Genomic DNA, 25,741 nt, shown 5'->3' on the forward strand with positions numbered 1-25,741 from the left:
CCGCGCGGCCTGGCGCGGGGACTCCGCGGCCTGCCCCTCCCCGCCGCGCCGCGCCGCGCCGCCGCCACCCCCCGCGCGCGCGCGCGCGATCGCTCGCTCGCGCTCCCTCTCTCTCACGGGGCGCGCGCGCGCCTTGCCTTTCACGCCCCTCCGCTCTCCCGCGCGCGCCCTGCGGCACGCTCCTCGCTCGCGCTCTCCGGCGCCGGCCGGCCCCGCGCTGCCCGCCCGCCCGCTCGCGGCCGAGCCGCTGCACCTCTCCCCCCCCTGTCCGGCCGACCAACCACACCGCGGCCGCGCGTCACCAAGCCGCGCGGGCTTCCGTCACGAGAGCGGGACCGCCCGGCAGCCCCCGCGCGCCGGAGGGAGGGGCCGGGCCTCGGAGCGCGCGCAGCCGCCTCACCCCCGCGGACAGGGCCGGCCCGAGCCCGGGCTGCGGAGAGTCCCAGTAGGCCGGGAGCGGCCGTTTGTGAAGGGCCTCGGCCGCGCCGCCGGCAGCAGGGTGGGAGCGGTGTCACCGCTGCGGGGTCCGTAGCTTACCCACCCCACCCCGCGCCGGGCGGGGCTCCCCGTGTGTCCCCCCCCCGGGGCGGCGGCGAGGAAACCGCGTCTGCACGGGCAACCGAAGCCAGGGCCTGCAGGTTCGTTACCGCACGCTGCTGGCGGGCCGGAGTCGCGGGGGAAAGAGCGTCAACACGGCCCCTCTTCCCCAAAACAAGAGGAAGAGCACGTTTCCGTCACAGATTTAAAAAATGTAAAATACTTTATTTTGCTGAAAGTAGAGAAAAGCCTCTGGCTCTGCATCTTCTCTAGAGCATTGGATCTGCCCTGGGAGTGACAGGGCGGGGCAGAAAACCACAGCCACCTCCCCCAGGCAGAGGTCACTAAAAACATTCACCCGCAGAAAACCAGACTGTACTAAAAAAATGACAGACGTGGAACCGGCCACAGGTACCCAACAGCGACAGAGCTGGGTGCACCGCGTGCCCCTGCCACCGAAAATAACAGCACAGCCCAGCAGAGCGCATGTTGGGCGTGGGGGGGAAACTCAGACCAGCAAGGGCGATGCCAGAGGCCTGAAGAAACACAAACCAGCAGCAGAGGAAGGTCCCAGGGGAGCTCTGCGCTGCCACGTCTTTTGCCGATTGCTTCATACCGGCTTTTTTTTAACCCTGCTGTGTCTTCCCAGCTCTCCTGCATGACTCGCTTCTTCTCTGGTCCTGCTTTCGTGGTTAGCTGAAGGAGATAACCATTTCTGAAATCCCACCGCAGTGAACTCCCGGCTCTTCCTCTCCTACCCTACCACCAGCAATACAATTTTACGTGCCATGGGAGGACTTGCAGTGACAGATAATCCCTCCCAGGACGTGGAACACATGGGTTCAGAAGTCACCTGCAAGACCCACCTCATCTCTTGTACACTGCTGGCATTAACATCTGTGGACCAATTTTAGGATAAAGCTCACTTCCACAACATGCTCATGAAAAAAGACCTACAATACAAGAAAAATTGTATTTCAGCCTGGATTTGTAACTCTTTTTGCGCAGGAAACACTTGTCATGTGGAATTCCAACTTAGGGGAGGTGAAGGAAGGGTATGACGATGCATTTCCTTTATAGGAAGAGCAAGGTTTACAAAGGGATATGAGCTGTGCCCTTTGGTAACAGACATTCATCAGCAATAATGCAGACTTGTCAGACGGCACCTGCGCAAGGAACTGACTAACATCACTCCTGCACGGGACACTAAGAGCTGGATGCATTTAAAACAAGATTCCATCTCTCCGCGCGCATGCTAAGTGTATTAAGGTCACCTGTAAGCACGATTTTCTCTTCCACATATGCGTCAAAGGCAGCTACACTATGTTTGCTCTGTAAATTCAAGTGCTGCTTTATTTACTTATTTTACTTCCATTTAACTTATTTAGAACAATTTCCATATGGTGACATGCCTTTAATGACACTCATGACTCAGATACTTGTCGATGTAGGCAAACAACATCTATGGACAATGAGTCACTGAAGTTAAATAAATGTTATTAAAAATGAGACAAAACAAAAGGCAAATATATGTATCTCCAGCAGAATGATAGGGATCATCACCATTTGATCAATCTTCCCTGTGAGTTATATCTGCAAGTTACTTTGAGGTAGCGCTAGAAAGAAGCTGTTGGTCCAAGAGCATCCCTGCAAAAAGAAACATTCATGGCTTAAGTACCATTTAACCTTTTTGTACCCTTTTAAGTACCCTTTACGGCCTGTTTGTTTCTCCCTGTTGACTGGCTGCAAGGATTAGTGGCCTGAAAGCCTTTCTGTGCAGAGAAGTGGTAGAAAACAAAAACACTACTCTTCTTGAAGAAATTAGCGGGTTTTGAGTAAAGGCACTATCTACTGCAGCTAGGTGCAATGAAGAGTTTGTAAAACCAATACTACATATTCTTGCAAAAAAACCCTTCATCCAGCCTAAAAAAAACCAACCCAAACCAACTACATTTCAGCTGGGTAAAACAGACAAAACAAAACTAGAAGCAGCAAAATATCATGGTGTCGAAAGTTGCTTCTAAGACTGATTTTTTTTATTTTTTTTAAACGCTCCCCCTGCAAGCAGATCTTTGTAGAACTGATGGCAGGCATTGGTGTGACATGTTGAGGTCTTTGCATAAGCTAGCTCGTGCAGGCTGGTAGTTGCAGAACAGCTGTAAGCTTACTCAGTAAGAAGTTTCAGCAATGCATTGTAACAGTGCTGATGCACTCACTTTCTCCTGTATTTGGGGCTCATGGGTAATGCCCATGAGCAATACTGGAAGAAATTCTGCATTCAGTACGCCTTTATGTGCACTGCGCACACCATCTTGATCCCACGTATGCACTCCTAACTGGAGAGAGGAATAGGCTAGTAAGGCTCAGGAGACAGAAAGAGAGGTCAGAGAGCCATTTAGAACAGCATCACACAGGCTGCAACCAACACACTCCCTTCCTCGCCTCATTTTTCTTGTATGCTGACTGGAAGAAAACACCCCCAGCATTTCTCAGGTCCGGAGAACTAACGGCCCAAACCACCTCTTCCACTGCATTACCTAAACAGTATTGCCACTATATGGGCACCTTACAGCCCAGAACAGAAGGCATGTGCACATCTGAAAATAGTCTCTAACTCAGACCACTGAGACCTTGTTAACAGGTAAAATCTGCATAAATGGGGTGGCTACAGTCTGTGCCTTTTAAAGTTTATGTACAGTGGTGATGCAGACGAAGTGGCACCACAGTTACATGGGCCCCTCAGTACATACTTCACATAGATCAAACTCCCAAATGCCAAAAATCAGTACAGATACTCCACAGTACTTCTGAGCCAGCACACATCCTTAGCATCACATTTTCAACTGGTGATACAATAAAAGGTTTCCACAAATCACTTGCTCCAACTTAGGTATAGTGTTAGGCAATGCCAGGCAAGCCACTTCAAGGCAGGATATAACCGAGGCACAGAGCTGGAAGCTGTCTTGCTGCTCATGGTGACGATACTTCCTAGGTACCAATTCCTTTGCTTAACAGACCAGTTTGTACTGCCAAGCTCAAGCATGACAGCTGTGCACTACAACTGAGGTGGCATCAAATCCTGTACAGTTTTGAAGCTTTAATGCTCCCATTCAGATTCAAGGGACCTGCCACCTATGCTCTTGGGTTTCCCCCATACTGCAGTCCCCTGAAACCTAACAATACACACACACAAGCACTCCCTCTCCCACACAGATTCTCTTGGCTTCATTTATTCCACTCGCTGTCACCTTCTCATTAATAGTCTCCCTCCAAAGACTCACCAGTTCACACAAGGTAAACAGTCACCCAAGAAATCTGTGTTCCCAGCTACCTTGCAACAAGCACTGCCCAAAGCAGTGAAACAGCTGCAAAAACTGGGATGCTCCTCCCCCTGCCTAGATGAGATTTTTCACTTTTTGTCTCTTCCTACATGTACATCTACACAAAATCCAGGAAGAATGAACTTCCTATAATATTCCAAAAGCCTCTTCTGTTTCAGAGCATCTGGATTTCATGGGTGGGACACTGAAAATACTCGTAGACAAAATTAAACTGTGAAAATATTCTGGTCAGCAGCTAGAAGGGACCTGCCAACACCGATTCATCACTCTGCGATACAGTATTTGTTTTAAGAACAGCATATAGGTTATGTCCACCACTTTAATAAAAGAGCCAGAGAACTTTATTCCTATTTGTCATCACAGCAATTATGGTTTAGATTGCCCCCAAAACACACATGGCAATACCAAAGTGTCTTGACTAGCTTTAGTAGCTTCCACATCTACTAGCTACAGTAATTTCTGCTACCTTTTTCTTACAAGTGTATTCTTCTGTTTCCAGCCTAACTTATTTCATCATTATGTACATGAAGTAGTAAATACTTTTGTATACACATGGGCTTAAGTAGCCCCTATGACTGGAAAATACTTTATACCCTTCAACAGTTTAGAGGAAGCCACTCAGAAGTTGCTAGCTTAAAGCACAGCTTTCCTCATTGTTCTTTCCCCTAATCTTTGACTTGAACACTGCAAACTGTCATCCTACTAAAATTTTCTAACTTTATCACTACAAAAACACCTGAGCATGAAGACTGATCAAATTAGAGATGTTTATAGTAGGATAGGGTTCAAGAGTTGTTACTAGGATAGCTTTTTGTTACCAATGGGTTATTTTTACTCCTTTAAACCAGAAAGTTATTTTCTCCAAGGATTTTTAAGTTTAAGAACATGTATTATATTACATCAGTTTCTTTGCTGTAAAGATGACAAACAATAAGAAGTGCAGAAAAAAACCCCTGTCAGTAGGGATCATCCTTAGTCTTTGGAATGTTTACAGCTACAGCAGCTGAAAATCTTTGCCCTTCTGTATTTTTAAAATACTGTACTGATAAAGCACTTCTAACTGACTTGGCACATCAACAGTTGTACAGTTAGGGCCAACAGACTGCAGAAGACTGGGTCCAAGTGCTCCCACAGTAAACCCTGGGAGTGGCTCCCAAATACATATTATCTAAGCAAGTGTGGTAAGAGCTTGCAAAAAGATTGCCCAGGCAACTTAGAAATACATGAGAGCTAGTTTTTGCTAGTGTCCTGATGACCATACCAAAACAAAGAGAGGTGAAATACCCCTACTGCCTCCAGCTGAACTCCACAAGCCAGAAGAGAATGTGCTTCACATATGTAAGTAAAATCCCTTGCTGGCAAGGTTTGCAGAAACAAAATTTTATTTACACAGGCAAGTCTATCTTTAGACCCCATTGAACTCTTTACATTTCTAGAATATTTACATGATTTCAAGATGTCCCAAGATTAGAGTGATGGACAAAAAAAGATTACAGAAACTGTCAAAAGCATAGCAAAAAAAACCCAACCTATCATTGTGCTTTAAAACTTATGATCTAGAGTAATGTAGAAGAAATGTAATTTTAGCACCTTGGTCATAACGGTCATGCTATATAAGACACTTAAATAGCAGGGGGGATGTCAGAAGTGACCGTATCCAGAGGTTGCCAATGACAATTCATGAGGGAATCATAGAGTTCTTCACTTGTCTCCATAAATTGTCTGTTCATTTCATCAATATCCAAGTAAAGCTGTGGATCTGAAAATAAAAGCCTGGTTAAGTACAACTGTCAGATCTTGAGAGGCATGCACACAAAAACATGAAGTAAATGCCTAGTGAAATGTATTTTAGCTAGATTTAGTAAGATGTTTATTCACCTTAGAATTTAACAAACCTGACAAATCAACTTATTTCAGAATTTGTGTATTAGAATGCTAGGGTATTGCTATTTCAAGATAAAGAGCAGATTTAAGGATAATTAACCATGAAACTCTCCCAAAATGTATTTAATTCATTTCTACAACAAAATGCATTATGCAGGATAAAGCTTCTGTACACTAACACACGATGTCTATGCAAGGAACTGTCCACAAACCTCCCAGGCCAAACGATTAAGTTTTGTACCAAATCTTTAAATGCAAGCTGAATCCTCCTTTTAGGATCTGCAAAATAAGCTTTTACCTCAGTGTTTGGAAAACAAAGCTTCTGCCTATTGATGAGTTTCACACAGAATACGCTTGTCCGAATCAATACAAAGATACGACAAAGTCTGTATTAGACCATTTTGCAAGGAGAACAAAAGCAAAGTTACAAGAAACCTACTGTGAAGTGCTGTTGACAGTGTCCCATTCTACTCCACATGGTGTACACTATCAGCTTTAAAATCCTACCTCATCTCAGCTATAATCCATAGAGGAACTCACTACATCAGTTGACTTCCCAAGACATTCTCCTTCCAATAGCCATTGGCTTGTATTGTTAAAGGGCATAAGTATGGCTAAATTCAAGTTGCAGTGATAGAATCATCATTACCTTCAGTTATTAGGTCATCATTGATTTCAGTCATAACTGAAGTTTCCTAAAAAGATAATAAAAGTATCAGAAGTTTAATCATAATCCATTTCAGAAAGCATCACAAATCAAAAATGATTTCCTACTCCCAAACCACTCCCTCCTCTCACAGCTACAAGAACAGACAGTGGGGATTTTGCTAGGAAGGGTTTTTTGTTTGTTGTTCTGGCATTCCCCCCCCCCCCCCCCAAGAAAACCATACTAAAGTTCACGTTGGAAGGCACTTCTGGAAGCTGTAATTGATAATTGGTCAATCTAAAATAAGACCATATTATAGTAATTCTTTAATTTGCTTTAATCAAAGTACATCAGAGGAACAGAACAAGTCTACACGATTATGCTGTCAGAACTGTTATTTGGCATACACAAACAAATAATGGTGTACAAGTCTCTAATTCTATAAATGCACTACTGAAGCACTTAAAAGATACCTCTGAATGAAGCCTGCTATTCCAACCTTGACACTAAGCAGAAAGTGCTATTTCAGTTTTATAATTTCTTTTTGCTCTGACTCACAGTTTGTACAACTTAGTTGTGGGGTTTTTTTTTTTTTCTTGAAAGCGAATGTGTAGTATCTTTACCTCAAAAAGAGCTGGAGCCATAACAGCATCTCCTAAAGAGCAGTCTCCAACAGCTTGCATGCTATCATAGGCAGCATAGGAGCTGTAGTTGTAGTCAGCATAAGCATCATAATTCCACTGCGAGTAGTAGTTCTGATAATCTTGGTAATAATCATTATAGTTGTACGACTGGTACCGCTGGAATTCTGCTTTCAGTCTGAAACATGAGAAGTTACATACAGTCAGAGTTTAAGAACAATGAACTGTAAACCCAGTTCTGAAGTTAAACAATTTGCCAGCTTATGCATTTCAAAATTTAAAAGGAAGCTTTTCTGAATAGTTGCCTAAGCAACAGTCTAAGTCACAGCACACCATCTTGTGTTTATACAGAAGCAAATGCTCTCACCTTTGCCAATACCAACAGTAAATATTTTTGTGTATTAACTCAAGCCATGACACTTATCTGTAATCATTTTGAGTATTTTTAGTGTATGTGCAAGCAAGCTGCTGATAAATCTTTGTGCTTCACTAAAAAATAATTTAAAACCAGAGACATTTATCAAGCACAGCTGCTTTAGATGCATTCAGCCTTAATTAGCCCTTCTATCTTTTGTTTAATACTAAATCTTACTTCCAGAAACAAGGGGGTGAAGTCAGATTATCTGTTTCAGAGGAGCATCTGACACTGCCTGCCAGTTTGCCATGCCTGCCTCCACCTGCTTCGCTTGTAGGCCATGAAGCATTTACCAGTTGCCAAAATATACCTGTTGGGTGAAATCAGCACTGCAATTATCCAACACAAAGCCAAATAAGTAGGAAAATGACAAAACTCCTTGGTTCTTAACACCAAAGGGCCAGCTGATTAGTTTTCACTACTTTTCATCTCCTGAATTTTTTTCTCAGGGACAACTTCACACTAACAACAAGAATCAATGCACAAGTGTCATCTGTGGTAGAACAAAGGTACACTACATAAAATAACATTCAGATAACCCAGCTGCACATTCCAAAAAAACAAATCCTGTGCCTAAGACATTTCTTCACTGATTAGGTACAGGCAGACCTCCTGTGTTCGCAGAGTCCACTTTCTCTGCATCTCCACTTCAGATCTAGGCTTTTTGACAAGAATGCCAACTGAAGGAGCTCAGAAATAGAGTGTCCAATGTAAGTGAGACTCAGTGACAAACTACTCCGATGGCTGGATATTTTGATGCTCGGACAGCACAGCACTCAGCCATTCAGAAACAAATATAGATTTGCAATGTGTATTTTAATATCTGCATTACATTTGTTTCATTACTGTAAAGCTGCACACGCATTCTAATAAAGAGGTATTCTACTCCCTTGCTACTGCAGTAAACAGATTACTAGGTAGTGTCTCAGTCTTTTGCTTCCAACTTCTCTCCTACATAAATCTCTGCAGGAAAGAAAAATCTGAACATACTGTTGACATTCTTCTGGATAGCAGAAGTGAGGAAACCTGTTTCTTTGTGACCTCTTCCTGTTTTCAACATAATTTAGAGTAATTCTGGACAGTGCTCTCTTGGGCAAGAGCATTTCCATTCCAAAGCAGAGGCAACATTTTCAGAATTATGCAGGGTGAAGGAGAAACAAAAGCTGTTATTTTTACTATTTAACAGAACATACAAGCTAACCTCATGAATATACCGAGATTGTTTATATAAACATTCTATTTTTGTCTGTACCCTGGATGAAAGTTTGTCAAATTTGCTATCAATTCTCTAACTGTTCAGAGACATGAATTGCCTAAAATAACTGACTGAGGGAACTGAGCTGGCAGAGTAAAAAACCCTCTTAGAACCAATCAACTTTAAATTCCCTGCTGCTCCAGTCTCTTGAAAACCAAAGAGCAGTAATCTAAAACTGTTCTGGTAACATCTTCTTTGGCTCCCCCTCTCCCCGCCCATATTCCGTATGTATTTTTCCACTTGAGAGTTCCTTCCTCTGCCAGCCTACTGTAAAATTAGCAACATGCTACTACTTTGCCTAAACTAGAGGAAAATGTCTAGAAGAAAAGCTCCCTAGCATACAAAACCGCTTGTTGTCCCTTCTACCTTTTTCAGGCCCAAACCTAGAAGATATTTATGAATGCATTCAGCTTTGCTACTACAAGAATTAAGGCTGGTTACAACAGCAGCTAAGCCCAAATTAGACAATCTGGCTAGACTTACGAGTTGGATTCCCCCAGCAATCCTGAAAGAGGTTGATGAACCCAGGGAGTCAAAACATAGTGCTTCTGTATTTTTGCTTTTGTAGACTGCACCATGTGTACAGCCATTATAGCAAGGGCCACAGACTTTACAAAGGCAGAGCCACAAGAATCTGATTATTTAGAATTACTGTATCAATGCACAACTCATTTGTTACCTTTTAGAAATTCCTATGCTCAGCCGGATTCGTTTTCCCCCCAGACCTGGTGCATTCTGGCAGTCTTGCAGTGCCCTCATCTGATCACCTTGCTCACCAAATCTGACAAAGGCATACCCTCTACAATTTTCAAAAGGGAGAAAACAAATTCTAGTATGTGTAACAGTTACAAAGCTAATTAATTCAATTTCTGTCTTCTACAAAAACAGAAAATAGTAGCTACTACAGCTTCTATTACCTAAGCAACCTCTCTGGCATGTGCCCACGCACAGAAGATGCTTTCACCAAATAAAAAACTTGGGCCAGAAGCAAAAAGCTTGATCTTTGACAGCATTAAGATGCAACTTGCTGAGAGCCAGCGAAACAATACATTTTAATTGCTATCTGTAATCAGTTCTATATTTCTGCAGTTAATTTATCAGTTAGTATTAACACACTCCTACCACTACAGAGTACTAACATTCTTTTTATACTTGCTTTCTCTTAAGTTTCTTGAATTAGTCTATTACAACCAGCCCTGTCTGAACAGCAAACTCGCTCATCCCTGCTTGACTCGCTGCCTGGCCAGTGTAACTTGTGCTAGGCTTTACTTACTAATATCAATAGCTTCAGTCTCCCAACCCTCTAAGATTTACCAGGCCTTATGCTTTTCTCCCACATGTAAAAAGGGAAATACTTTGTTTTCAGTACCACAGATGACTAAGTGGACACACTGCTGTATGTAAACACAGCAGCACAGATTTCAGTGCACAGCTCTCCCTTCTCCCACCATCTGATTTCTTTCATGCAGATATACACATGGCTAAACTGAAGCTGATTACAGCAACCGCTTAAGCTAACCAAGAAGTTTTAGAAATGCAAGGATTTGTACTGTCAAAAACAGAAGTAATGCTAGAGACTAATCTCTCTTCCTGCCTCTGAAGAAAATGCAAAACAGTTCCAATGCAATTTCTTATATATTACTTATAGCAGCAAACATATTGACAGCATTACAAATTTTCACAGCCATTACCTGGAATATCCCAGCAGGTCTGTTGCTATTTTGCAGTCAATACATGAGGGGTACCTCTTTAGGAAATAGTCATAGAGCTGGAAATCATCCACTTCTGGAGTAAGCTCCCCAACAAATATCGAATAATCCGGTCTTTAAAAGAATAAAAGAAAACAATTGTCCAGTTTGAGACTACAGTAGCAGTATTAAGGTACCTAACGCATAAGCAGGTAGTGATCACTGGACAAATAAGGAGACAAAATGTGAGAAGAGTGTTAACAGCAAAAGTCTGCCAGGTAATGTACATCAGCAGAAAGTTCTCAGTTTCTCTGGGTCCATTCTACTGCTTTTGCATTTCAACAAGGACCAACCGTAAGAGTTTTACAAGATGGTTTTAAAAAGAACTATGTATTGTCTGAATGGAAGGAGGGGGAAAGGACGCACAAGAATGCCAAGCCATACTACTAATTCAAGTTACAGCCATGATTCAGAAGAGCTGACTATTTTGCCACCACTTCTCAGTGATTACGGGAGAGAAACTACAAAAAACCTACATTACTCTACTGGCAGTACATTGCCATAAGCAATACTTAGCGTATACACATCAGATGTGCCATTTCAAGATTTTAAATATAAGTGATTGTATTCACTAGTCACTACCCATTTAAACAGATGAGGGGTCAGAGCTTCTCATTTCAAAAGGTCTTTACCTGGCTGAAGTACTACTAGGGACAAACTCTATTCTTGCTGGTTTTATTTTGTTCTTTTTCTTCCGTTTCTTCTGTGGTGTTCTCCACCAGCTGTAGGCCTGGAGACATTCTCTTTTTTTCGCCATTAAGTCCTGTTGGGAGAAAAAGATCACCTTTATAGTATTTAGCCTTATTTACATTCCTCCCTCCCACTCCCCATCACCACAGGTGATTTCCCCATATTCACCTTGCCCTTGAAAGAAGCCTGGGGTCCCATTTCTCCCTCCGCCTCCCATGAGGGAAAGCAGCCTCTGGGGAAAACGCCTGGCAAAAATAACAGAGCCAAAGGATTGTATGAACAGCCATATTCCCCTGACTTGTCAAGCTGGCTAAAGGATTGACGGCTTCCTCTCGGAATTAGGGAAAAAGCAGATAGCCCTTCGATGCTGGCCAATCCTAAGTGTTAATTAGCTCCAGGACTGGACTGTGTTGTTCCACTTGAGCTCCAGGACTCAAAACCCTTCAATAGTACAGTCTGAGTGATGAAGAGACAGGGAAATCATCACTGTTGTCTCGAAGGGATCTCAGCTGTCCCTATCTCCCCTCACCTAGGAATTCTTCCCTTATGCGAGATGCCTCTCCTCACTACCTAGCTGTGAGTCACTCTCCCAGGCCAGGAACAACAACAAGAGGCCGATTAATGGAACGTAAGGAGAAAGCAGACCAGGAACAGGCACTGGCTTGGCTGAGGGAAAACTCAAACCCAGGCGCAAGGCCAGGAAAAAAAGAGGCTTAAAAAGTGCCTCTTTGAAGAAAAAGAAAGAAAAAAAGAAGAAAAAACGACATCCCCAAAACCACAGTTTAAAAAGGAAGTGGGGCAACTACACAAACGAGGAGGTAAGCAACAGCTGTGTTAACACAGGCTGCCTCCCTCAAGATTCTGAAGAACAAGGATTTCCAAAAATAAGAATGGCATTTCACAGCATTTTTACTTACGCAGGCTTTTATGTTCTTCCTCTAGAACACCTCTGCATATATCTTATATAGAGGGTGTTATGCGCAAGGTCCTTCAGAAGAACCCATGCTCAAATAATCCAAACTGCAAAGCTTAATGTTATGCCCCAACCTGCTTCCGTTGATACAATTAAGTGTCCAGAGGACAGCCACCAATTACCAAATTACCAGAAGAAATCGTAGGACTAAAAGAACATCCAACTCAGAGCAAGCTCGCTATTTCAGCTTTACATTTACTAGGAATTCTGAGTGTGGTTCTGGAATCCATTTAGGCACTGCAAGCCTGAATTCCTGACCAAATGATCTTACCTGGCTTGCCATGGTTCAAACTGTCTTCTGCCTTTCCCAAAGAACACGGCCGCACAAGTTCAGTTTATGGTACTCCTTCAGCTGAAAGAGATGTGGGGGAGGAACAAGATAAAGAATCTTAACCTTGAGATGATTTACTTTCAAAGATGTTCATGCCACCTCACATTTTTAATGTGATTAACTCAAAACTTAGAATTCTAAATTCTGACTTGTCACTGCTAAAGCAATGGAGATAAAAAGGATCTATGGCCAATGGGACTATGATTAGAAGTCAGCATCACTTTCTTAAGTTGTAACAGTCCATAAAGTTTTCCCCACTGTCCAAAGCACTAGAAAACCACAGAGAGCTTTTAAGTCACCTATACCTTACCCTTATTCTCAAACACCTACACATAGTATAGTAATACAGAAGATCGGTGTTCTAAAGTAGTTAACAAGGCAACAAAGATAGACAATTCAACACATTTTGTACAACCCCTCAGTTTTCCCCTTTTCAGCCAGATTAGAAGCCTATTTACTTGTACCACAAACGATACAGCTGAAAACAAGCAGAGGTAGTTCCTACGTACTGAAGAACAAGGGAAATAAAAGAGGCAGGAGGGCACAGCAGAGGTAAACGTCATCTTTCTCTGCACCTTTTCTCAGGTATGTCTTCTCTCTTCTGCTGCTTCCATAGACACATTTCACTCACTACCAGTGAGTCAGCAACAACAAATCACCTTTTACTGCTATCACTAAACCAGTGGATGGACTTCCCTGAAAAGCTATGTACCTCTTTTGTCGATTCTGATACCCTTTCTTTAAGCTTTTTCCCCTCCAGTCATCCAAATGATATAAATCAACGCAGAAAACAATTTCATTTTGCATCTACCTCCACACACAGCTGTTCATTCACTACTGGATTGGGGTGGTTTTTTTTTTTGGGGGGGGGGCATGTTGTGGTTTGGTTTTTTGTTTTCACATCCAGTGTTGCTCCTTCTATGCGGCTACTTGATGGCTGAAGTTTTTTATTCTCATTTCCATGTAAGAATTTATGTAATGTTTTTATGTACTGTCTGGTCAAATCCACATTCACATAATACAATGAATAGAGTGTCTGCAATGCCTTAAAGGCTTGCCCACACAGGGGAACAGTTCAGAGCACTACCTCTGAAAATGGCTTAGACTAACCTGACACAGGATAGCCATTTACCATAATTAGAGCATCCATGCATGGCGTTATTTAGGATACCTATGCACTTCATCCCCACACCCATTCTGAAGCCAAAAGAGTCAAGTACAAACCAGCCCTTAACTACAGGCATATACCAGTATGGCTAGCATATGCCTTCTCACTAAACCTAACTGTGCTCATTAAAGAATTATCAGCAGCAGTTTTTTCATGTTAAAGAAGGTCATTATTAACAAAAATATTCACAGTGATGTTCCTCTTAATTCAAGCATTAAAAGGAACCACAAACTGCTCCATGCTCTAAACAGTGAGATTCCAATTACTGGGTTCACAGCTGCATTAGCATTTTTTTAAAACTTACCGTTCTCTATTCGTGCAGACGTAACGGAAGATGGTGCGCACTACGAAGCAGTTTTATCACAAAAGACTATTAGAAGGCAAGTGATACAACTGTTTCTCAACGACAGTTATCACGGACTTTATGCAAAACCGCGTTTCTGCACTCTTTCCCCGTCTGATCTTGACTGTTGCACCTCAATCTTTTCACTAGAAAACAAAAATATTTTAAAAGCAGTTAAAACAGCATGCATTAACGTAGTATTTTTTATATTTGTCTTAACTCTATCTACAGTCACGGCCAGCTTGTCATTTTAAGCAGTGAAGCACTTTTAGCTTCCGGAATTCAAACACATCCGTAACCAAATTACACATGCATTTTACCAGCCCGCTTATCCCACGTTTTCACTATTCCGCTCGTACCGGCGAAAAGGCCGGACGAAGCCATTTACGAGTAAACGCGCCTGTGCGAACGCGGCTCACCCGAGCTCGGAGGACAAACCGCCTCCCCCTTCCCCGAGCACGAGGAGCCCGGCCCGGGCGGCGGGGGAAGGGGGCAATTCCCTAGCCCAGCCGCCCGAGGGGCCCAGGCCCGAGCCGCACCGTGACGTGACGCAGTTTGGGGTTTTTTTTAATTATTTCTTTCCCCCCCCTCCCTCGGCACGACGGGAAGCGCCACGGCGCGCGGCGAGGAGAGCGCCCCGCCCGGCCGCCGCCCGCCCTTCCCGCTTATCGCGCTACGCCACGAGGGGAAAAGAAAAAAAAAAACACCAAAAAAACCCAAGGAAATAAGGAAAAAAACTGCGACGGGTCCCTGAAGAAGGCCGCGCCGGGGGGAAGGGGTGGTTCACGGCGCGCGGGGGCACTGAGGCCTAACGGCCGCTAGGCCTCCCGCCCCGCGCGCGCAGGCCCGCGGCCCAGGCGCCCGTGAGGCGGCGGCCCTGAGGCCCTGGGGGGGGGGGGGGGGGGGGGGGGGGGAAGAGAAGGGGCCGCGCCCCGCTCCTGTTACGCCGTCGATCGGTTCGCGCCCCTTTTCCCGCTGGCGGTCCCCCCACCTCGGTGACGGTGATTCCCTCCCCCCCGCCGCCCCGATCCCGGCACTAACGTCTCTCCTCCTCCGCGTCGCCATAAGCAGCAGCGGGAGCCCCGCTTCCGCCCAGCGAGGACCTCCCGCGCGGGCTGCCCTGCGCGGAGCCTGACCCGCCGAACCCACGCCCTCACCGCTCCGCTCCTACCCGGCGGCCGGCGGAGGCCGCGGGCTCTCCCCCGCGGCAGCGCTACCGGCCGCCAGCCGCGGCTCCAGCCCGGCGCGGAGCCCTCCGGCGAGGGAGGGCAGGCAGCGCGGCGGACGGGCCGAGGGCGGCAGGGCCCCGAGCTGTGGCGCTGCGCGTGGCGGATGGAGCTGGTGGCGGGCTGCTACGAGCAGGTCCTCTTCGGCTTCGCCGCGCGCCCCGCCGAGGTAACGGGGGGGGGGGGGGGGGGGGGGGGGGGAAGGAAAGGGAAGGGGAACGCGCGCGCGGCAGCCGTTAGCTGCGCCCTAACGCCCGCCAGCCCGGCCTGAGGGGAAGCTGCCCCGCTACTCACCGACTCGCCTCTCCGCGGCTGCGGGCCGGGCGCCGGGTGGGGTTTTAAAGCGCGGCGGGGGCGGGGCGGCCTCCCGCAGCCGCAGGCTCGGCCCCTCGTTGCGGGCGCGGGGCGTGGGGGCGGCACACAGACAGCCCGCCGCCCCCCCACCCCCCCTCCGCCGGGAGCTGAGGGGCCTGCGAGCTCCGGGAAGCGGCCGGCCTCCTGCGTGCGGGGGGCTGCGGGGCGAGCTCGTTGCTCTCGGAGCCTTTCGGCGCAGAGCTGAGAATAAACAGCTGCGCGGGGGACGGGTGGCACAGTGTGGCGGGCGGGGGGGGGGGGGGGGGGGGGGGGGGGGGAGGCCGGTGCCAGGTGGAAGGCGTGTCTCAACCCTGCAATGGTGGAAAAAGGGAGAATCCTCCTTCCTCGTCCGGGAGATTTACCTCTGGGCGGATGCTTTCTCACGCGCGGCTGCATCTGAGCCCAACGCCGCTTGCGAGAGGCGATTTGCACGCTTAAATCGTTGGCGCTAATCTCCTAACAGCACATTAAGTCAACAAGATCCTGTTATTCTTATAGCCAAGTATATTCCTTTGCATTTCACACGTACACTTTTCCAGGTTTTACTTTTAAAAAAAAAGCAAACCCCAAACAGCATGATGAAGTTGCAGCTCACCATGGTAAGCATCAGCAAGACCTGTTAATTTTGTATTTCATTTGTAGTCCTGGACGGTTGTCGCTGATTTCACACATCATGCCCACTCTGCCTCATTGTCGGCGGTAGCAGTGAATAACAGATACGTGGCCACTGGGAGCAGAGATGAGACAATCCAGATCTATGACATGAAAAAGAAGATAGAACACGGGGCGCTGCTACAGCACAATGGTAAGGGAGCTTTTCATCGTAGCCAGCCTTAGTGATAGGAACTTACAACTGAAAAACTGGCCCTTACCAGAAGAAGAAAATTGAATTTTTTTTGTTAATAAGTCTTTAACAGTGATGGTGTTGCAGCCATGGTGTTCTGACAAAACAAGCAAGATAAGCTTTTGAGCATAAATATCCAAAAATCATTTTGGGTATTAGCCCACAAATACAGCTGCTGCTTCCAATTATGTTTAGTTTTAACTGTTTAAGAAGTTAGGGCCCTCAGATGGCTCATGAGCCATTTTTGTTCTACCAGGGCAGTTTATCTAGACCATGCCTGCTCCTGACAACCATCTTTCCCAGTGTCCTTGTTCTGTCACAGAGGTACATGAGCCACACAAAAGAGTTTGTGTCCGAGAGCAAGCTGCTGCTGCCAGAAGAATTAACGTGGTACATTTCCCACTTTATGTACCTCCTGAGTTACAGCCATGAAATACATGAGTTAATGGCTGTCCAAATCAACGTGTTTGGGTCATTTGTAGCTCGGTCCTGATTGTGCTTTTTCTGTTGATAACCAAGAAGTGTGTGGAGCTAGACTGAACTGGGTACCTGTGTTCAGCTCATGTATGATGGATTTGGTGCTTCTAGGAAGCAGCATGTGCAATAAATTCAGCTGTGGGTCAATAGCGGGGCTTTGACATAGGAGCATTTCTTGTCACTGATAGAGGCTCTGTGTCACGTGAGCTGCCGTGGTTGAGTACTGCTGTTTCAGGGAATGAACCAGATGGAGTTCAGATGTGTATGGCTGTAGGGGGGCTGATAGAGCACATCAGTGATTGAACCAAACGAGAAAGGTTAGGAGTTTTGTGAAGAAATACTTAGGAAATAATTCAGATTTTCCCAAGGGTAGAGTAGTACCTGGCGTATTTTGATACTAGAAGTTTCTCTATTAATTCGTATGTTCTCTGTGTGATAACTGTTCAGTATGTACAACGTTGTTAATAGCTCTGGTTTGCATCTCTAGGCACAATAACTTGTTTGGAGTTCTATGGTACTGCACATCTACTGAGTGGGGCTGAAGATGGACTAATTTGTATCTGGAACACAAAGAGATGGGAATGCCTGAAATCCATTAAGGCACATAAGTGAGTTTCTTAAATCTGTATATTAACATACTTTTTCATGTTTATTTTCATTGTAAATAATACATGTGGCTAATATGTTGTTTTGTTTTTATCAGGGGGCACGTGACATCTCTTTCTATTCATCCTTCTGGGAAATTGGCTTTGTCAGTAGGAACAGATAAAACATTAAGGTGAGTCGAAACCGATGAAGGAACACTGAGAGTCGTAATTCAGTCACTCTTAGTAAATTGTTATAAGCCATAATTCAGTGTTGGGACTAGACCGTGCAACACTGATAAAACATATTTGGACATCAAATGGTTCGAAGATCCTTTGGTTTGTCTTTTTAAGTTCTAAGTACCAGCAATATTTGAAAGTCTTTTAAAAATAGTCCTTTCTGTTCCTAGCTTCTTGTTGTGCTCTGACTCTTTATAGTTACTTGTAGATGTATAAATACATTTGCATTTTGGAACACAATTTGTTTAAACTTCTGAAAGCTGTCAGGTTTTCTTTAGTGTGAGAAAAGTAATCTTTCACTCGGAGTGCATACGTGTTGCTGTATAGATGTGTTTTAAATATATAAAATGCTATTTTTACAGCACAAATTGATATTGTGCTCCTTTTGGGCTGTGCATTGCAGACGGTGGTTTATAAAATAAATGTAACTAATTCAATCTTGCAGTGTGCAAGCAATATAAGAAGACATCACTTTCTTTTCCATTAAGAAGGCAGCAAAATGCACAGAGATGCTTAAAAGCTTCCTTTGGATGCCTCATGTCAGCAGATAAGGGTTCGGTTTCACTATGCTGTTCTTAACCAGAATGCACATTATCCGTTGTTGTCTTTCAGAACTTGGAATCTTGTAGAAGGACGATCAGCCTTTATCAAAAACCTGAAGCAGAGTGAGTATCAGTCTAGATCCCCTACAGAGTGAAATTAAATAGGTTTATTTTTTGTATGAAGAAAAGTAGACTGAATTAATCAACAAGTCAGTTAATTGCAAGCAACTTTCACAATGTCTTTTTTACACATGCAGGCAAGCATATATAGGCATATGTCCTTGATAATAATGATTTGCCAGAAGGAAAACATAGCAACACTAAAGTAGTATTTTTTCCTTGAAATTTGGTGCCAGGACATTTAAATAAATATGTTTTGGTTTTGCTTTGTTACTTTATATACTTCTGATAATCAGAAATAAACATTTAAGAGCATAGTTTTACATGTTTATTCTAGGTTACTTGATTTTTTTTCCTGAATTTTTCTCAGGTTTAGGTAGAAAACAGTGTCTAGCAGCTTCTAAAGAGTCTTACTTTTAGATTCTTATGCAATATAGAATGCAAAAAACTGTGTACATGTGTATACGAATGTATCAATATGTACAGATGCCCACATAATCAAATGGTCCCCTGATGGAGAGAGGTATGTGACCGTGATAACAAATAAAGTGGACATCTACAGACTTGACACAGCTTCCATCACTGGCACTATCACAGCAGAGAAGAGAATTTCTTCACTTATATTTATCACAGTAAGTACAAAAAAGAAAGGTGCTGGGAAATTCAGTAGTCTGAAACACAGGTAATTAATAACACTTGCATTTCTGTTTTCCCATTCCAAGGATTATATCCTTGCCATAGCTGGAGATGATGAAATGATAAGGTTGTACAGCTGTGACTCTCAAAAATGCGTGTGTGAATTTAAAGCTCATGAAAACAGGTATTCTATATTTATTTGTTTACTATTTAAATATTTATGGCAATGCTGACTACTCAGTAAAGTTCAGTGACTTGTAATGTTCAGCATATTTTACGGCTGTTTTTGTTTCAGTGCAGAAAGTAAATTTACTTATGTGCTAAATTTCAAATTTGGGACAAACTTGTTTGCTTTAAGTATGAGCACAAGTACTGTGCTGTCCATGCACGTTACAAAAACAACAAGGTATAGAACTAGAAATAGCACCGTTCTAAATTTATAATCTAAGTACAGTATAAAATATTTAGGTCTAAATAGAACATCAATATAAATCACATCTAAATATATGTCTTATAGATAAGATCTCGATATGCTGGTATGGATCTATGTTAATCGTTTTTTTGGGAGGAAGGTCTTCCTCTTTCCCTCCCCAAAGCTTTGTTGTATCAGAACTGTAACAGGGTCTGGAGTGCTTCTTGGGAGATCAAAGTGGCTATGCAGGGTTCCCAGTGTTCCACTACAAAACTGGACTGTACCGGACAGGCAAATTTAGTAGTAAGACATCTGGGGATGTTCTCCTGTGTTGTCTTACCTTGGTCAGTCCTTGCGATAGTTGCCCTCTTGGCAGCTCTGAGTCTGAATTACCCAGCAGGCACATCCCTGTTGCAAGGCCTGAAATAGAGCCTCCATCCCTGGCTGATGTGGAATCCGGCTCAGAGGCCGGTGGCGTCTCTAGAACCATAGGTTGGTCACCCTGGTGTATCAAAGCTTTGAAGTGGAGAGGTGGTAGGTAAGGAGACCAAAACAGAAAAGGTTGTGCTAAATTACTTGGTTTTATATGGAATGCATATATACGGTTTTATTTGTTTGTGTATGTGCGTGTATATAAAAATGCATGCACACACACAGGTGCACACTTCTCTGTGTGTGGTCTATGTATTTCTGAAGTTGGGTACCAGTATTTTCCTGCAAGACCATCAAAAGAATGGTCTTGAACCAGTCTTCGCAGATTCTGACTCTTTAGAATGCTTCAATGAAACAAACCCGTTGTACTCAGTCCAGACAATAGCAGGGTGATCACATGTTCTCGGTTTTTGTCGAATACCAAGTATTTGTCCAAATGCTGATTTTATATCATCAAAACACAAAAGCATTAGCTAAAATGTCATTGATGTGGTTAACAGTGCATGCTTAAAAGTGTTCTGAACTGAATCCTAGCAGGCCTAGCAAAAGCCAGTGTTCCTACTGTGAATGACAGCACTCAAAACAGATTACCATTCCAAGTTCCTGTCTGTCACTTGTGGATTTTCTGTTCAAAATGATTTTTAGACTGTTGCCTATTCATCTTTAATTAGTGTCAGCTTACTCTTCTGAAGTGAACTGCCATGCTAAAAAGTGACAAAGTACTACATTTTCTTCACAGAATAAAAGATATCTATAGTTTTGAAAGAGAAGAGCAACATGTCATTGTTACTGCATCCAGTGATGGTTACATTAAAATGTGGAGTCTGGATCTTAATAAGGTTGGTCTATTAAACTGCTTGTTACATTTATGTAAAAATATCAGACAACCAAAATTGCAGACGCTTCTGTTATAAAGATTAATTTTGAATCACCGAGGAAATTTTACTTGAAATTTGGATGTCTTGATCTTCTTCCGTGTTATGTTCAGTAGAGATGTGTATGTCTATGCACATATTTTTATGCACTTGTATATTTTTGAATCTTTGTAATTTTTTTTTGACTATAAAATCTGATGATACTATGGAGAGCTCATCTCCTCTTTATGTAAAGTCACGCTTCCCTTCAGACCTACCTGCCCAGAGTTATGACTATGTAATCAGCTATATATGTTCTAAGGACTGCTGTGAATTTTTGTAATGTTGATGGCTGTCACTACTCTTTTAAAAACACAGACTCTGTGGTTTGGGGGTGATGGCTGTTGTTCATGTAGGGGGAAAAAGTGCTTTTGAAAAGTTTAAACACATTAATGTGCTGGGTACTTTTATTTCCTGTATTCTCAAACAGTTCCGAGTAGCACAGTTCAACAAGGAATCATGTCTCACCTTTGAAGTTTTCCCATGTTTATTGTGTGCTCTGGGGTTTGTCTTTCAAAATGTTAATCAGATTTTTTTTAATTTAATGCCTAGTAATAAAGGATCTACTATATTCCACTATAAGCATCTTCAATAGTTCAAATAAATATCTCTCAACATTTATATACTTTATACATCTCATCTGAATTTGTCTGGTTTTAATTTCACCCCCTCTGATTATTTTTTTACTTGTAAGTGCAGTAGTGAAAATCCCTGTTTTCACTTCACCTCAAATTTCTGTTCCCCTTGTACATAATTGACATAGTGATCAGGGAACCTTCTACCTTTCTCTGTAAGATTGTCTTTATTTTGACCAAATCTGTGATTTTCTTCCTGTGCAGGCACAATTTTGTAAAACTTTTTCGATAACTGTGTGGGCTGCTCTGTCCAGCTCTGTGGGGCAGAATACCCTAATACAAGTAGTTTCTGATGGGTTGATGATGTCATGCTGCACATGTGTTTGTGACACTTTATCCCCTGATATATGTAATAGGATATTTGCTCAAGTATTCCCAGAGCTGACTGATACAATTGCAGTTAAGCAATTCAAAACACACTCTGAAGAAATTACTTTTAGTCAGCTGCCTTGTCCTTGTGAGGGAGAAAAGGAGTCTGATGCAATAACTTAATCCAAATTATTTTATCTATACAAAAAAAAAAAAATTACTCTGGAGAAATTTTTGAAACCATTAACAATTTTTTTTTTTTTTGCTGGGTCTCTGACTCATGGAGTTAAACTCTCCCCGATGTCCCTGAAACTCACTGATCTTGCTTATCAAGATACGTTCTTAAAAACATTGAGAAATTTTTGTAAAATCATCACCAAGGAATGTTATAAGGAGCAGGACTGTGTGTGACCATTGTTCTAAACATTGTTAGGCACCAGCAATGAAGTGGAAGGCGGACAGTAGGATACTTTTGCACTTTAAATGCTTCAGTAAATTTAAACAGAAATAAAATAATGTTTAATTAATCTTTTTCTATATTCTCTTCAGACTAAAGATGTGCCATCTTTACTGTGTGAAGTCAATACCAAAGCTAGGCTGACATGTCTTGCTGTATGGCTTGACCAAGCTTCAGAAATGAATGAAAATTCTGATAAAGCTGCAACATCATCTCAAGGTAACAGGACTGTTGTGAGTTTTCGATTGATAATGTGACTGTGAAATGGAATATACTAAGTGGGAGGTTTTTACTGTCTGCACTGGAAAAAGTTTTGGTATCTTGAAGAACTGGGGTATGACACTGGCAAGTGATACAGATATCCTTACCAATCTGATAGTGTCTCAAGCCTGCATGTATGTTGGAGGACATAAGCCTCTCTTCACTTATATGAAAGTTTTGTTTCTCTTTACTGCAATAACATAGTGAGGAAGCCACAGTGAAGCTTTTGAGACAGATTAAGAAAAGAATAAACAGTTTGGTAGAACTGCGTATCTTGTTTTGTTATAAACAAAACTAGGTCTGAGGCCAGTGTAGTTGGGCAAACTCAGGAAGTCTGGCTGAGGTTTGTTGCGGGTTTTTTGCTGTTGTTTTCCTGTATCATCATTTATTTACATACTTGATCTTAAGATATTTTTGTATCACAGGCAAAACTAGCATAAATGGCACATTCCACTGTAAATAAAAAACCATTTGTATCTCATTTTTAAAAAGGGGTTATAAATAAGTCTCTGTACCATTTTAGACTACAAAGACTGGACATAAATATCAGTGTAATTTCTTGCTTTTTTCAGCAAATGAAGATGAAAAACCATCAATAGTCAGGAAAAAGAAAGTTTGTTGGACTGATAAAAGTGATAAAACAGCAAAAAGAAAGAGAAAAATTACCCCAGAGAAGAAAAGATTGGAAGCTCCACTGCAAAAGAAGAAAAAGAAACGGAATAGCTCAACATGAAGGCAGCTACTTTCTCTCCTGAATAGAAAGTAAATACTGGTCTTGCTGTATTTGTTATAAGGATGTAAACCTCCAACAGGACATACGCCTCCAAACTGATCTGTTGTTTAAAAGTTACGAATGTTTTTACTCTAATAAATTGACTGATCATTCTGGGAAGAGGCAAAAGAGATGGCAACTTTTCCTTTGTCAATGAGGTAAAAATAAACTGATAATACATAATGTTTATATTTTTCTTTTAACAATAGCATACACTTTTTAACCAGCTCTGAAAAAGCCAGCTAAAATTATAAAAATGCCTTAATCTGTCTGTTACATTTTTGTCTCACTTAAACGCATATTAAAAATGCGTACGTTAGTGTTGGAAAAGTCACTGTTCATTGGACTCAAAATATGACCTGCCTTTGTCATGCATTACTTTCCCTACTGTAAGAAGGAACATGCTAAAATTGTTTAAGATATGATGATCACATTCCATTCATACATTCACAGGAAATCATACTTTCTAGTTCTTGATAGGGAGTTATACATAGAGTTTATAAGCAAAATGTGTGGGGTTTTTTGCTTCATGTATTTATTTTTTTTAAAGTCTTTGCATCCATGGTGCACATGATTGAAACCTTTTGTTCAGAATGATACACATTTTTAGGTGGAAGAGTTTATATCAAGGTTTTACCTTTTCTTCCCACTTCCCATAGTATTTTTTCAAGTCCTTGATCTGAGCTGTATTGTTAAAAAAAAAATTATCTAATATTTGAAACGTCATGCTGATAAAATGTCACCCATCTGTTTTGCACTTAAACAAAAAGTGAATTCCTGACCTCAGTCAGTGGGAACGGGATTTTATCCTGTTATTACAGATACACAGTGGGAAAAACAAGGTTGAGCTGGAGAGAACAAGGTCAAATAGCTGTACTAAATGTTCTCTTTATTTATTTTAAAGTAAGGCATTATAGTGTTGTCTTCTGCACTGCCAGAGTAGTCATCATTTCTTCTGTTTTCAGAGAGTAATTGGAATTACAGTTTATTCTGATTCACTTTCGTAATAATGTGTTCCTCCTTATTTGTGTAGCAAGAGAAAAGGGAGAGAAAATCAGAAAAAAGACTGAGCCAAATCTGCAGACAGGAATGCAGTCTGTCTTAGGGATGTAACATAGGATGTAACTCCAGCTCATCTCTGTGTATGCTCTGACACTGAAACAAAGTGAGCATCATGGGCGCTGTTACAAGATTGTTCATGTGGCAGTGGCAGTATTCTCTTGGAGGTGGGTGTTGGTATTTGTCTTCTGTAGCTGTTACCCTTACCTAGATAAATGATCACAAACCTTTGTCTGAATGCTCAGTATAGTGGATTTATATGAGCTCAGTTTAATTCAACATTAAAGGGATTTCAGTTGTACTTTAGTTTGAACTTACACAGCTTTTAACTATAATAATACCCTGAATGTGTGTGTATACAAACACAGGCAAATAATACAGGACTTAAAACGATTTGTAGGCTTGGCAGAAAAGGTAGCAAATCAGATTTTTAATTGGTAACAAGGCTCCTGTAGTGAGTGTAGGGCTTACAAAGCGTAAACTTAAATAATTGAGAATTGTGGAAAGTGTTTTTGTCAGGTGTTAGGTCTATCTTGTAGTGCTTATCTTATGTCTGTTCCTGACAAAATGGCTGCCACTACTAAAACAGTTTTTATTGTTTGAATTTTTAAATACATGAGCTAATGGACATGGACATCACAATTACAGAAGCCAGCTGTCATGAGCGCCAGTCTGCACATGATTTGAAGAATTACAAAGCAAAAATTCCACAGAATTTTGGTTCTAAGGTTTAGACTTAAAGTCAGTAATAGACATTTGTAAAAATCCAAACTCCCTGTGTAGTAACAAAGAATTATGCATCTCATGAGACTTGGAATGATTTCTGAACTGGAGATAGAAGACAAGTCCTAGCAGCTTTTAAGCTGAAATACAGAAACAATCCTGAGAACTCGTGTTTTCTGTACCTTGAGTGAATGCTCAGCTACTGACCAGTGGTACTTGGCAAATTTTTTTGTTGTTGTTTTCTTGTGCACATCTTCCTTTTCAGAGCATTTTCCATTCTAGTTTTCATGGACCTGCTTAGAATGATGAGGGGAGGCAGCAGTGCAGAGAGAGGAGATGTCAGTGGTGAGACAGCCCTTCCTCTGTCAGGCCAAGGTGAGCGCGCGTGGCACTGGTAGGGCAGATGGAGCCATCCACGGCTGCCAGGAACGACGGCGACAGCCCAGCGAGCAGCATCTCGCCTGAGCCCTGGGTGAGCTCAGCAGCTCCGGCAGCTGTGGACTTCGGCCAGTTTTCCTGCTTCCCTCTCCAGGAACCCCAGTGCCGGATTACAAAGCCCAGCCCAGTGAAACTTCAACCTGGTAGCCCTTACACAGCTTGAACAGGAAAGGGAACCCCGTCCAGGATGGCTTAGATCTGTGTTGGTTGTGGCACTTTGCAGGGAGGTGGGAGATCGGTATTTAAACCACTTAGGCCAACAGGGGAATTAAACTGCTCTCTACTTTCTGACCATCAGGCTAATTCATAAAGATGGAAGAATCTGCAATGCAGC

At 42.7% G+C, this 25,741-nt stretch overlaps 2 protein-coding genes across 9 annotated transcripts; one reads left to right on the forward strand and one right to left on the reverse strand.

Moving 5' to 3' along the window:
- Positions 1 to 1,522: 1,522 nt before the first annotated feature.
- Positions 1,523 to 15,706, reverse strand: LOC104333836 (tRNA selenocysteine 1-associated protein 1-like). Of its 7 annotated transcripts, none has more exons than XM_075416900.1 (9): positions 12,402 to 12,483; positions 11,326 to 11,402; positions 11,100 to 11,230; positions 10,411 to 10,542; positions 9,399 to 9,518; positions 7,032 to 7,227; positions 6,412 to 6,457; positions 5,469 to 5,637; positions 1,523 to 2,184 (listed from the first exon to the last, which is right to left on the reverse strand). In XM_075416900.1, the coding sequence occupies exons 2-8, from the start codon at positions 11,353 to 11,355 to the stop codon at positions 5,501 to 5,503; spliced, it is 792 nt and encodes a 263-aa protein (XP_075273015.1). In that variant the 5' UTR covers positions 11,356 to 11,402; positions 12,402 to 12,483; the 3' UTR covers positions 1,523 to 2,184; positions 5,469 to 5,500. The 7 variants fall into 7 exon arrangements, with proteins under 7 accessions (XP_075273015.1, XP_075273017.1, XP_075273020.1 ...); XM_075416902.1 differs by lacking the exons at positions 1,523 to 2,184; positions 11,326 to 11,402 and adding exons at positions 13,934 to 14,118; positions 15,493 to 15,706 and having other exon boundaries at positions 5,238 to 5,637; positions 12,402 to 12,482; XM_075416905.1 differs by lacking the exons at positions 1,523 to 2,184; positions 11,326 to 11,402 and adding exons at positions 13,934 to 14,118; positions 15,144 to 15,162 and having other exon boundaries at positions 5,238 to 5,637; positions 12,402 to 12,482.
- Positions 15,209 to 23,370, forward strand: PAK1IP1 (PAK1 interacting protein 1). Of its 2 annotated transcripts, none has more exons than XM_075416897.1 (10): positions 15,209 to 15,367; positions 16,195 to 16,357; positions 17,361 to 17,481; positions 17,577 to 17,651; positions 18,310 to 18,362; positions 18,846 to 18,991; positions 19,082 to 19,179; positions 20,579 to 20,678; positions 22,247 to 22,373; positions 22,988 to 23,370. In XM_075416897.1, the coding sequence occupies exons 1-10, from the start codon at positions 15,305 to 15,307 to the stop codon at positions 23,146 to 23,148; spliced, it is 1,107 nt and encodes a 368-aa protein (XP_075273012.1). In that variant the 5' UTR covers positions 15,209 to 15,304; the 3' UTR covers positions 23,149 to 23,370. The 2 variants fall into 2 exon arrangements, with proteins under 2 accessions (XP_075273012.1, XP_075273013.1); XM_075416898.1 differs by lacking the exon at positions 15,209 to 15,367 and adding an exon at positions 15,472 to 15,528.
- The last annotated feature ends 2,371 nt before the right edge of the window (positions 23,371 to 25,741 follow it).

Source organism: Opisthocomus hoazin, chromosome 3 (genome assembly GCF_030867145.1).
Source record: "Opisthocomus hoazin isolate bOpiHoa1 chromosome 3, bOpiHoa1.hap1, whole genome shotgun sequence".
Taxonomy (NCBI): domain Eukaryota; kingdom Metazoa; phylum Chordata; class Aves; order Opisthocomiformes; family Opisthocomidae; genus Opisthocomus; species Opisthocomus hoazin.